This window comes from Branchiostoma floridae, chromosome 14 (assembly GCF_000003815.2).
Source record: "Branchiostoma floridae strain S238N-H82 chromosome 14, Bfl_VNyyK, whole genome shotgun sequence".
Taxonomy (NCBI): Eukaryota; Metazoa; Chordata; class Leptocardii; order Amphioxiformes; family Branchiostomatidae; genus Branchiostoma; species Branchiostoma floridae.
Window position 1 is genome coordinate 21,380,904 of NC_049992.1, and position 13,755 is coordinate 21,394,658.

At 42.0% G+C, this 13,755-nt stretch overlaps 1 protein-coding gene across 3 annotated transcripts; it reads left to right on the plus strand.

Moving 5' to 3' along the window:
- The first annotated feature begins 1,565 nt into the window (after nucleotides 1-1,565).
- Nucleotides 1,566-13,294, plus strand: LOC118430742 (troponin C). 3 transcript variants are annotated; one of them, XM_035841752.1, is made up of 6 exons: nucleotides 1,566-1,592; nucleotides 9,191-9,242; nucleotides 9,690-9,833; nucleotides 10,532-10,683; nucleotides 10,860-10,962; nucleotides 12,805-13,294. In XM_035841752.1, exons 1-6 carry the CDS (start codon nucleotides 1,581-1,583, stop codon nucleotides 12,843-12,845), a joined length of 504 nt encoding a protein of 167 aa, XP_035697645.1. In that variant the 5' UTR covers nucleotides 1,566-1,580; the 3' UTR covers nucleotides 12,846-13,294. The 3 variants fall into 3 exon arrangements, with proteins under 3 accessions (XP_035697645.1, XP_035697647.1, XP_035697646.1); XM_035841754.1 differs by lacking the exon at nucleotides 1,566-1,592 and adding an exon at nucleotides 4,518-4,666 and having other exon boundaries at nucleotides 12,805-13,185; XM_035841753.1 differs by lacking the exon at nucleotides 1,566-1,592 and adding an exon at nucleotides 7,141-7,185.
- Nucleotides 13,295-13,755: the final 461 nt, after the last annotated feature.

Here is a 13,755-nt window from a genome sequence, read left to right on the forward strand (position 1 = left end):
CTAACTGTACTTTTATCATCTGACAAGAGGAACATCAACACGCTGAAGTGTAAGGTTTAACCTGCCTACAGTACAGGAACAGTAAGACTATAAATAAAATGTGTAACGTTTCATCTGCCAAGAAGATCATAGAACACCATGAACTGTGATAAGCCAATACCCAAGCAGAACTCTGATCCTTATCAGTACTTTTCGAGATTTGCTATTGTACAGCATTCCCTATTTTGCGTTAATTCAGACACTGTAATCTCATGACAACATTTACCATTTATGTTTAATTGTTTCTTGTATTTATTCGTATATAGTATATTCACAATCTGAAGTTTATCTTTACAAACTGTTCAAAATGTTCTACAAACCTTACCTCATTAGTCAACAATTTTCTTCCAGGTTATTTTATCCTCACCAGGTCTAAATTTGCAATTTTTGTAATGTGGGTATTTCATGGATATCATTACTATTTATCATTAATGAAAATATTGCAGATTTGTACAAGTTAATTAGGAAAAATAGACAATATTGTCGACTTTTTATTCCCAGTTTCAATGCTTGGGAGAAAGGAGTGAAAATGGAAAGAAGATAAACCACGCCATGTGATAATGATGTTATTTTGGTAGTGACGTCATTGCCCTGTGACGTCAGTGTCAAGAGTCACGTGTTCGCTCTCGTCCCACCATGGAGTAGCACGTCACCGGAACGTACTGCGCCTGCGCGAACCCTGGTGGTTTGGGGCTTGGTTTGGTCAACGTTGCATTGAAATCCCGCTTGTTGCACAGTATATGTTAGAGACATGGTTTCATGTAAAACGTACACGGGATTTTACCCTTATATACGCACGTACTTTCTTAAATGCGGCCCTTTAGTAAACCGGGGGTTTAGCAAGGTTTAGCATGTCTATACTTTTCGCGCAGGCGCAGTACGTTCCGGTGACGTGCTCCATGGAGTGATTGTGTAACACTGTGTCAAAAAATCTACCTTTGAATGGAGCATCGTGCCTCATTCCGTCATCAGCACCTTCCTCATCCATGTTGCCGACGGGTAAATTGTCTTTTTCAAGGGCACAAGATCGGTGACATGGCAGGGTTCGAACCCTGGTCCAGGTCCTGCTCCAAACAACTTACCGATTGAGCCACACGATCCCCTTTTTTATCTTACAATGGGCATATTATTCAGTTATTGTCGACACACGCAAACACACTCACACAAGCTGCAGTTGATCCACGACTCACTAATCTGTAGGCAAACAGCACAGGATCAGACACGGAGCGCGTTAGAAGGACTGGGCAGCTGCAGTCAGATATGCGTCACGTGACTGCAAAGTGACGTCAGTTTCTTCTTGAAGATAAACGGTTAATCGACGATCATTACAACAATCTTCAGAATGCACATATCTGTATACCAGTAATACTCTACCCGAGGAGGTTACACAATTAGGCCCGACGGCACATGCCTTCTTTAAAAGTGACCAGTCGCAATCCCCTCCCCCCCTCCCGAGCGTACATCATATGAGGGACCAAGGGTCACTTTGATCAGGATACTTGCAGCCGTAGGAAGGCAGTCGGCAGACCAGCAAGATCGCCATGTTTCCTGAGGTAAGTTAAATAAAACGCTGTGCTGTTCGGTGGGAAAAACACTTCCCCATAGATCTACTCGGAATAGCAGGTTTGTCTATGACGAATAGGGGGTGTCCGTATTTTAAAAAAAACACCGTCCTTTGATCACCGACTTGGCATCACCTGTAGAAGCCGTGGCTACGATTTGTCGACCTACGTGAGTTACCTCTATTCTACACTGATTAAACCAGGAACATGGATGTGACATTCTGGACGATAAGACCGACAAAAACACATTCTATGCCGAGACTCTATTCTTACTGAGAGGCTTGCTACCGATGTTGGACCCGTGCTGTCACCACCCCGGCTAACTTGGATGTTTGCGATAAGTTAGTTCCCCGAGGACACAATGTTTAGCGTGCACTGCCCAAGCTTCAGCTTCCTCATCCACTTTTTGGAACCTTAACATTATACGCTATTGGCCGACAGTCATTTCTTAGACTGTTCGCTTCCCTTTGATATTTGCCTTCTTCAAAACATCCTACTATATTTTTCTTGCGATGTTCGTAATTGCACCCATTTCGCCCGATGGGTGGAGAAAGACGTTGAGAGAAAACCGCAGACGAGAGGTCGACTGGAAACAGCTGATTGTCGACAGATTTTTAGATACACCTGGCTGTGAAAACAAGCGGTAGAAGAGAAGCCTTTATCCTGAAAGTGCTGTTGAACGGGAATCAAATTCCCTGTGAGTTAGTTAGCTATTTCTGTGGGGACGTGTTAGGAGGAAGTGTTTCCTATTGGCTGGTGGGAAGATCACTTCTTGATTACCAACAGTGTTTGATATAATAAATCAATTCTACTTATATGTAAGTATTTATATACTTTAGTAGACCTTACGAAAGTCGCCGTCCCTTTGTTGTGTCTATAAAGATTTTTGTTGTTGTCTTATATAACGTTAATTGTAACCTATGCTGTCTGCCACATTGGTAACATCATACCGTTTGGTGGCTGCGTACATGAGAGACGTTAGGCTGCAACATAGATACACAACATCGTTGAGCCACTTCAAAATAAGTGAGATCGAACATAACCTAGCAAACTTACGTTTTTATTCAGCTTATTTTTCATCATGTTGGAGACATCGAAATGCATTCCATTCAATAGAAAAAAATCCCCAATGATGAGGGTCCTGCATAATATTGTTGGGACCTTACGTACTAAATTCTGCCCAAGGTCATTGCTTTCAGTAAAATCGCACAGAAGCCTCGAATGTCATACAACTCCAAACACATTGTGTGTACCAGTGTTTTAGAAACAGTAATCAACGAGCCCCAAACATATGATTTTTAGGCGAATAATGAAAAATTACCTACCCTATCATCGGATTGATGATGACAATGGCGTCTGTTTAGGGGATGTTGGCAGAAGAAGATGAAAACATCGATATGAATGTTATGGATTTTACAAGGCCCCTTAGCCAATGTGTTTAACCAGGAGCTTGCGGATGGGGAAAGGCAAGTGACCAGATGAATCCAGTTAACCATCTCCGTCAGTGCGCTTCCATGCAGTAACTGTAGTTTGTCCGTAAAAGCTCCAAGCATCACATGTACATGTCATGCAACGGTTGATGATATATAATCTTAAACCAGTCCAACCATTAGAACGACAATTTGGTCATTAATTTTCAAGATTGATGGCTTTTGCATAATGGAGTGATGGAGTTCCCTGCAGAACCAACATGTTGCATATAAAGTCGCATACACTAGTTAGCTCTTACTCCCCTCCTACAATCTGAAAATGGAACAACCTCCAAGATGAGGTTGCCCTTTCCTCCTCCGTGGAAACATTGAAGACTTAAATCCAGCTGGCGACAACCCTTCTTAACCCATGGGAGGCAGCAATTAGACCTTAATAAATGGGGAAGAACTTAAATGTTATCCTTCATCCTCCCTCTCAGTGAGTTTCTCATATCAGTGTCTTTACCTAGCTTCAAGAAATACAGACACGTATAATATCTAATTAGATTTATGAACAATAGGCACGCTCTGGAATCCAACCATGAAGCAATAGAGGAGTAGACACAACTCTGAGATAGTTCTTCTAAAAGAAATAACGTAAAAACAACATCAAAAACTAAGAAATGCGCGTGAACATGCAGCTCGGATATGACGTCCACACGTCGTAGTTCATGGGACCAGAACGGAACTGAAGCAGTTTCTATCAGCATCATCTGTCGTCCCTGGCAGGCGGGTAAAGCAGTTCCTAAAGCGGGTATCTGTTTGTGAATGACATTTGCCACCTGGTTTCGAACAGGTTGCAAACTAGACGCCAAAATGGGAGTCAATAGGCACCTATGGACGAACTGGGAGCAACGATATGCCCTAAATTCTTTAGAAAGTAATTTGTAGGTTTATTTATTCAAACCGACATACGGGTCACTTTTCATTGCGGTAATGCGGGAAGAGCTGAGAGTCCGACAAAATATACCAGAGACACAGATAACAACATCAAGGTCCAAACACATCTAGAACCGTTAGATATCTATCTATCTATATGGTACGTAGTACAACGCATATTTTGTATCACTACAGAACTCTTCTTGTGATTTCTCCATTGGAATCAATGTACAATGTGACATTGATTTTTTCATTCAGTGACAACACTGCAATTTCCAATAATATCCTCATCTGGGCTTCATACGCAAAAGTGCTGAACTTCAGTGTGTTCCTACGGGAAAAATAGAAAAATTGTCGCGAGTTTCATGCACACACAGGCGCGGCCAAGTGAGGTACCTGATTAGCCAAAAAGTGCAATGCAGTATGCCTTGAGCTAGAATGAAAGAAATCTCCATTTATGCTACATAACGACAAAGTGAGTGGGATTTCCCCATTCTGTGGTCGTCATGTGGAATTATCAGAGACATAGCAATGATGACGCCGTCCAATCCCGCTAGATGAAAGCCTATCTCTTGATGATGTCGGCCAGCTATATTTAGGCGTATAAAAGCCTTAAGCGGTGCGGCTGGATTAGTTGTCAGACTCCCTCTGGACCCTGCGTCGGCTTATCTGTCTCGTTTTTCTGGCTGTCCGTGATAACGAAGTCCACCAAACATGGTAAGTCAGCACCCTTCCCATACTTAGAGTAGCTGCCTTTATCTGTGGGGACACGTTAAGGAACGACCGGTTTTAGCACAGTTTGGACAGAGTGGATTGGGGCCCAAATGGTGACACAGCAGTACATGTATGCATTCTCACAGTAAAGGAACGGGCTTCTTTTTCTGGTGCGTTTGTCAAAAGTCAGACTAGTAGCCCGTGTGGTGGAACTGACTTTCTGTAACGTTGTCGTCCTAACTGAGTCCACAGGGCACAGTGAATTTCTGTTATATGTATACAGTATGTATGATGAGGCTTCTGTGACCAGAGAGATACAAAGATTGCGTGTGGAGTTTACACAGAGGCAGGAATTGTACAGTAGGAACAGTAGATTTTACAGGAGGTAATGTCCAGCAATAGTGATGTGATATCTTCTCGGGGATGCCACAAATGTCAGCTCCTCTATTCACGGCATGGCGCATAGCAGGCACCATATTTGGCACTAGAGCACGACCCCCTCGGTCTACAGTTCCATCCTTTCAAACACACGGATAACTGAGAAATGGCCTTAACAAGCATCGGGCAAAAACTGACACTGCGCGGTCTGGGGCGATGTTTCGTGATCAGATGTAAAACGACATTGTATGTACTCGGGTCACATTCCCAATGCAAAGGCGTGATAGACAAATATGTCCGAGACAAAAGTACACATTTCACAACATCTGGTAACAAGTTAACGACAGGTGAGGCCCTGAATCCTAGCTGTCTCAGGTCCAGAGCTATTCAGAAAGTCTGCAGATGTTACATTTATCAGTATTATCAATAATACAGTTGGAGGGAATTCTGCGTCGTTGTTATACGATACGCCTGGCTGGAATTTGAGCCCCCAACAAAGATGCTAGCACCCCATTTTTCCTCTCTGCTGTGAGAATGCCTCACATGTCAGGGACACTTTTGGAAATAGCCTGTCATTACTGACGCAGGCGCACTGCTGACAAACTGTACGGATAGCAGTGATTAGTTGTTACATCATCCATTCAGTGATAGATTTCCTTTCACCATTGTTAATAGATAGAAGCGAAAGAAAGAGAAATAAAAAGATAAGAAATACAAGCAAGATGCCTTTCACTGATAAAAAAAGTCAGATGACTTCTGAAACGTCGGCTAATGTCTTTTGTATTGCCCAGCAGTAAAGACTGAATTAAACTATTGTTGTTAAATTCCTGGATGAGTAATTTCTACAAGCAAGATATAAAGATTCGCTATCTCGTTATGGCACTCAAAGTTGTTGTCGTCATTTTGTGCCCGTTTCTTTTACCACTGTACCTTCAGCATTATCTTGTCAAGTCTCTGAACACTAATACAAAACTCTGAAATGATTTCCATTTTACTTTTTGTTTTTTAAGTCATTATTGTGAAGTGTGAAATGTAACCAGTACCAGACCTGCATGTCTCTATAAACGAGCAGTTGCAGGTACATCACGTGACACGTCAGTCAATCCGCCAGCCTTCAGGAATCTCCCCTCGCTGAGAAAATCAAGGACATTCCATTTGCCAAATCGCGTATTGTAAGCTTTTTTGAATGGGCTGTTAAAAAAAAAAACCTCCTCGATTCATGCAGAAGTTTGCAGATGCAGATGTGGATTAAACGAAAAGGTCAAGGATACCATTGTCGATAAGTCGCAGTGCGGCTGTGTGGCGGAGCGTAAAAATAGATTCCTTGTTGCATTCTCCAACAAAGTAAGACTGACTGCGATTAGCTCAGTCATTGCAGCTGTCCTATCAGTCAGATGTTCAGGGGTGGGGGGGGGGCATTCAAGTATAGGATCATAGGTCAGAAGGGTGGCCAACTGCCACTGCACATTGCGCAAGGGTCACATCTTACAATGTATTTTATCCATGGATATTTTATTCTTATCGTTATTCCATCACACAATCAAGCGGTCTATATCGTTTTGTAACGACTGAATTATAGTACGGTAAGCCATACCATTTATAGTGTGAGCGCGCGTCATTTTGAAGTCATTTGTCTGTTAGAACCAACATGGCCGTGATATATGCCTAAAGAATTGATGTAACAATATTAACATACAATCTTACCTAGTTAGTCAAGACTGTCACATCGGCGCTTCAATCAGCTGTTCTGGTATTTGGAGTTTTAAAGATTCCAACAGATAGATATTCAATATAACAACCTCCAAGTTGGTTGGGGAAACGGACAGAAAACTTTAAAAAAAAAACAGATTTAAAGTAATGTTAAAATCCTGACTCAGCAGAAATTGTCCCAGCTTCACTTCATTGCCATGTATAGCCGGCCCTTTCAGGCACTCACTAGAGTATGTGAAAGACATTTGTCAGCTCCCCTGACAGTGCACTTGATTACACTTATCATAAGATCTAGCCTAAATAAATCTTGGGGAGCTCTATAACCGTCTGTGTTGGGTATGTAGAAGTCGTTTGGCTCACACTGAGAGTGGTCTGACAGCGTTTGCTTTTATCACATTTTCTGAATCAGCCTTAAAGGAAGCGGCATGTCAGAGGTAGGTCATTCTTAATGTATTGCTTTTGACAATCCAGTGGACGACAGACATTCCTACTGACTTGCAGGGCCTTGGGCGTTACCGACTAAATAACGTTTGAGGAATCCCACACGGTAGTAAAACTCCTTACTGATTAGGCAGGCAAGTAACACTTGGAAAATCAGTACGTCAGAACAACATGATCATTACAAAGAATACTCTACCCAGTGAGCCCGTCAGCCGGTCACTTATGTCCTGTGATATTGAGTATTAACCGCGTTCAAGGACAGAAATCTGGTTTTGATTGGTAATTTCATTGGGTGGTGACCATTTTGTCATGCCATCCTAACGGCAAAATGTTGGGGAAACTTTCAAATGATGGGGAAACTTTCAGATATTAGTTAGCTTACTAACTACGGTCGTCGTTTCCAACGATGCGATTGTTTAAAGCCATTGGCATGTGTCATTCGCCGCGTTTGATCGTTTTGATCGGGCGCTGTAAACTGACAAGTTTCCCACATGAAGGGGTTGAGAGGGTGTTACTTTGGGCGGTGATCGTTTAGTTTCTTCTTTCTAGTCAGTCTTCACATAGACTGTGCGCTGAAATACTTTGGTACAATCAGTGCCGAGAGACCCGCCGTCTCGGCCTGACGTCATAGGCGAGGTAAGCCCAACCCGGGAGAGCGCAGCTTTATATAGCAACTCACTGTTGGAGGACCAAAGTAATCCGCATGGGGCGCTGCAGAAATCCCACCTGACATGACCGTTAGTACGTCACATCCCGCTGTGAATCTGGGCTCGATATAATCATCACTCACTACTCATTGTAATCACATTTTGATTGTATTAGACACTAGAAAATTTTTAAAAAATTAAATATCAAAAAACGCAAGAAAGGGTTGCCTGCGCGACCATTCCTGGCCCTTCCCTTGCTAACTAGGGGAGGAAATGCTATATAATGATGGTAGTGATAACCTTTATTGTGCATGTATGGCACATCTGGCTAGGTACAAGCATACAAATGCAGAAGTAGTACTATAAGTATAAAGACCGACATTTGGTAATGCAGCTTTTTTCACACAACCATGACCCCTAGATATACACAAAAATGTCGGACCTGAAGATGCCTGTCCATGTAGTTATATATCCTGACTCTGTCTATAATCTGCCGCAGGAGGGACTGTATGCCATCGTCTGTTAAGACGGAAGGAGGCCGATGATGATGATTATGACAAATTTCACTAACCCCTTTTCTAAACATCATATCCTCGTCCACAAATCACGTGACAATTTTCACCAATCAGCCCCAGATTTCGAAATTCGAAAGAAGAAAAATATCATCAAAATTCCAAGGCAAAGAACAATCGTCAATTCTTTTTCATTCAGGCCGATCGCAACCGACATACATGTATGTTTTTTGCCCTTTTATGACCGAATCTGTATTTGTTTGCCACCTGTGCTTAGGTAAATAGTCCAAAGGACCCGAAATGTGGATGGGATGATTACTATAAGGACCGCGTCATACAGGCTCCGTTAGATCAAATTTATTTTTAACGTCCAACGTCGTTATCAAGTTCAACTTGGAATGTTTGAAACCAGATGTTCATTAAACGTTGTTGAAGAGAGGCCAAATAGAGGTATAAACCTGCCAACCCTCTCTCTCCATATATGTGCATAAATAGGAAAATATGACAAAGAATGTTTAGACCTTGGAACCAATAGTGTAAATGACACGTTAGATCGTATATATATAAAATTTATATAGATATACATATATGCAGGTAATCCATTTGTAAACACTTGTATTTCTATATGTAGTCGTATTTGTCACTGTTGCGCTAGTAAAGATTTCCTATATTTGCTCTTTATGACATGTACACACATTTAAATATAGAGAGAGGGGGCAGTCTTCTGCCTACACCCCTCCCTCTATCTATAAATGTATATGTCTTTTATGGCGCTATTGATGTGTGTGTTGTGCGCTGTGAGGAAACTTTTTGATGACTGTGTAAATTTCCTCCTCCAGTCGGACGACTATGTCAAGGCTCGGGTGATGTTCAAGGAGGAACAGATCTCCGGTAAGTCACGTGCTTCAAACTGGAAGCACAAATAAATGGACATATTTTGTTTGAAAGCGAAACATCAAATTGGAGAAACATTAACCTTCCCTTCGTAAATAAACACAAAATGTTTAACTGTCCTACTGCAGTCTTCCTCAAAATTCAATGACTTGCTACTCGAAGTGACATAATATCACAAATAAGCATAGTTTAATCATCTTTTTGAGCTTTCATTTGTCTAGATGCAACAAAGACTACTATGTGACGGATGATTTGAAGGGACGTCTTTAGTGACATTCAACGACAGGACAGCTGTGAATTCTGATCGTTTTGACATCTAAAACGTATAGTTTATTTAACATACTGTTTCTATCTCAAATGTGCCTATCCAACTACCAGGAAAGGAATTTTGTATGTTAAGGAATCGCATTTGTCATTTTCTTTTCGTGAAATGTTTGAAAACAGAGTTCAAGATGGCGTTTGACATGTTCGACGAGGATGGCGGCGGTGACATCAGCACCAAGGAGCTGGGTACCATCATGAAGAGGCTGGGCATGAGCATCTCCAGAGAGGAGCTGCAGCAGATGATTGAAGAGGTGGACGAGGACGGTAAGTCTGCCCTACCAATCATCAATAAGGAAAAGGTTCACGCTTTGTTCCGATCCTCAAAAGTCAAAGTTTTTGATCAGCGCCTGCCTGGCATCCTGGACTAACTGCTAGACAGCGACGTCACGAAGGATCGAATTCATCCAGAAACGCGCATGTCGGATAATACTCCGCTCTGCCTACACTTCATACCCAGAGGCGTGCCGGATTCTGAACTTGTCTACCCTAGATCAGAGGAGAGACCACCTCTGCCTGCAGTTCGCCCAGAAACTCCTCCAGTCACCGGACTTCCGTCACTGGCTACCACAAACCCGGGGGGCTATCACTGGGAGAGCCACAAGGGCCAGCAACCAACTAGACACTGTCAAACCCAGAACCGAACGCTACAAAAAAGTGCAATCCCATATATGATATGCCTGCTGAACAAAAATAAGGGAAATTAATGTTAACAATGTAACTGTATATTATCTATTGTATATATGTAACGTTTTTTTTTTAATGATTTTATTGTATTTGTAGCACAGAGGTGCTGTACAGCAAGGCCGTAATTCAACCTCTGGTTGCCAGTGTCTTGTTTTTATTCTGAATAAACCATTTGATTGATTGATTGATTGATTGATTGATTGATCTCTCAGACTTGACACAGTCCTGTAATTTTCCATTGACCTAGTCTATCAAATCAATTTTCCTTCTGTTAACAGGCAGCGGTACCATCGACTTCGAGGAGTTCCTGGAGATGATGGCCAGGGCCATGCAGGACAGTGAGCGAGAGATTCCCGACGATGAACTGCGTGCAGCCTTCAGGGTCCTGGACAAGAACGGAGATGGTTTCATCGACAAGGACGAGTTCCGGGTCAGTCACGGTTAACTGTATCTTACAGCATGTCATGAAAGTCCTGTGATGCCGATTATAATTTCCCCTGTTGACTTCTAGCTAAATATGTTTTCCATATGAAACACCAACATGGTCTAGTTTACATTGGTCCTGCCATTGATGCTAGAGACTAATGAAGCCCGTCCTCTCTGCAGGCGCTGGCATCAGAGTGCGCTGGGGATGACTTGACAGATGATGAGCTCCATGAGTTTATGGACGAGTATGACGGAAACAGGGACGGAAGGTTTGACTATGAGGGTAAGAGCAGAAGTTTCAGATCTGAAGGGATATAAATGTTGGACTGCCGTGCGGATTGTTGCATCTTACGTGACTTCATGTTGCCATATTTAAACTGCGCTCTGCACCTGACTGCTGACGATCAGTATTCGTGAAATTGACGACCTTGATCTGAGATCCGTTTTATTTCAAGACATAATCTTGGATGGTTAATATCCAATACTTCTCCCCACGGTTTGCCCCATCTAAATAGTTCACAATGGATTGCATGAGTTTTTTGCGAGCTTCCTAAACGCCCATTCTTCGTTAGCGGGAAAATTGGGCAGAAGACTATGAAAGATTTTTTTTAATATTTAACAATGATATGAACCTCTTAAAACTATCTTTTCACGTTTGTGTGTGCTATTGGTAAGTTGAATTTTGTGATTTTCATGGTGACGTAAATTAAATTATCATTAAGATGGTAAATAAAATCTTAACAAAGAGTGATTAGGAATTGTTCACTCTACTATTTTGTATGAATGCAATTGTTATGATCATTTCAAGAGACTTATCATGGATAAGGTATATTACATTACGGCCCGAGGTCATGTTTCCAATATTCGTGCTTTATTACCTCTTTGAAATATTCATGGAGGGGAAATATTCATTTTCATGATTAATGAGGATATTCTATCATAGAAGTTTTTTCAATGTATCTCTTGTCCCGGACATTACATTGTCTTGAGATTTAGCTGGCAGATAACCTTTGACGTCAGGACAAGGTGGGGCAGGTTTGAGCCCCCTAACATTTAATTTTAGAACTGCAGGGGCATTTTTCCAAAGAGGATAACTGAAGAAAGGAACAACAGCTTTTTGTCATTTTAGGCATGCAGGTAGCTTAGGCTAAGATATTCATAATGATATACCTGTTATGCAAAGGATATTGAATTTGCATAATAAATTGTATAATCCAATTTCATAATTCAATTGTTTTCCATAACTGGGCTTTAATAAATGTAACGCATGCAATTTATGATTGATGGAACGTAAACAGATACCAAATATGCAACTGAGGAACGGATTTGCCTAATTAATGCAAACATAGCAAAACCATGAAATGTTGGGAATTTTATACCTGTGACATCAATGATGAACATCACCATGCAAACATTATGCTAATGTGTAAGCCATTTGCATAAAATCTGCAAAAGCTCTAAATATTTCAGGGAGGTATGAGGTCACCGAACTCTAGTTTTCTCTGTTATCGATTTATTAAATTGCAACACAGTTTAGCAGATGAAGTAGTGAAAAATATCGGAAGAATGCCTTTTCGTGGGCAAACTATGGTATGTGGCGTCGGGCGTGGCGTAACAGGTAGAGCGTTCGGCTCGGAATCTAGAGGTCCTGAGTTCGATCCCCGCCGTGCCCCCGACGTTGTCAGTTCAGTTCAGTTCATCAGAGGTCCTGAGTTCGATCCCCGCCGTGCCCCCGACGTTGTCAGTTCAGTTCAGTTCATCCATCCGGTGACAGTATGAAGTTCTTCCATACGACTCTGTCGCGCATGACAGACAGGAGGACAAGTTTTTTTTTTAATGTTTTTTCTACAGTGTCTTAATCCAACCTTTTCCCTGGACGATCTGAAGGTAGCCAACAAAAATGGAAAAATAACGTAGCTTAGCATAACACTTTCGCATGTACTGGTAAGGGGAATGCGCAGAAGATGTAGACAGCAATTTTCCCGCTTAACGAAGAATAGATGTACAGGTTCATCACAAAATCTAACATTGGTCGTTATGAACTGCGGATAATTTTTTTCTCGGTACCATCCACTGTGACACAAATTCTGGATGAATAATCATTATCCCAATACTCATGTTACAGAGTGGAAGGAGCTTATCCAGGAACTGAAGATCCGGTGGTAGAAACCTCAAGCAGCACTCTAATCCGCCATGTTCAAACCAACACCAGCCTTCCGCCTGTGCGAGGCCGCTCCTCGCAGTTCCGGAGGACCAGAGCTGACACCACGGTCCTACAGACGGTCTGGCCACGGCCACACTTTCAGCTTTCTTCGTGCCACTCTGCATTACAACCGTGTTTTTAAAACTTTATTTTGTGTATTTTAGCTTTTAGTACATTTCGAAATGCTGACAGTTGTTAGGAACCGCGTAGGGATTGTTTCCGAAAAGCCATGTGAAAACCGTTTGTATCACCATTTCTATTGTAAAACCGATGTACATAAGGAAATGAGCCTTTTCCTGTGAAGTTGATTTGTTGTCTGTTATTGTACCTTTTCACCGAATGCCCAAATCCTATCTGTAACGGAAGTAGCAGGATCCGGTAGGTTTTACTGTAATAAACCTGGTCTCCAGTGGCTCACTTGTTTTCCTTGTATACGCAAACGCAGTCTAATGAGTACGTGCTAGAATGCCAGCTCTGCCCAGTTAGTCACGTATAAATCGTTAATCATCCTGGTTGCCATTATCAAACGGGATGACAACATCATCACTTACGGGCTGTTCCGCTGTACGTTATCGCTTCTCGAACTTTCGGCAAAATCAAGTGTAGCTATACAGCTGTGGCTCACACCCAAGAAAATTATCACTTGTATTCTTTGTTAACCACTCTTGTATCAATCTGATACAGACTTATCAACCTTGAGAAAGAATGTTCCAGAAGGACCCCTCTTTGCTGTTAAACTAGAAATGGCAGCTAAAAGGTGTGATGTACTAGCTATAGTGGCATCCTTGGGCCAGTGAAGTTGACTACTAAATCACAGGATCTATTTCCTTGGGGGAGGGGGGGGGGGGTTTCACAGCCAAACACTCGCAACAG

Bases quoted from the DNA above. Each gene is read 5' to 3' on its own strand.
- LOC118430742 (XM_035841752.1), top strand. The intron at 9,834-10,531 runs GTAAGTCTGCCC...TTCTGTTAACAG, and splicing joins TGAAGAGGTGGACGAGGACG to GCAGCGGTACCATCGACTTC. The intron at 10,684-10,859 runs GTCAGTCACGGT...TCCTCTCTGCAG, and splicing joins TCGACAAGGACGAGTTCCGG to GCGCTGGCATCAGAGTGCGC.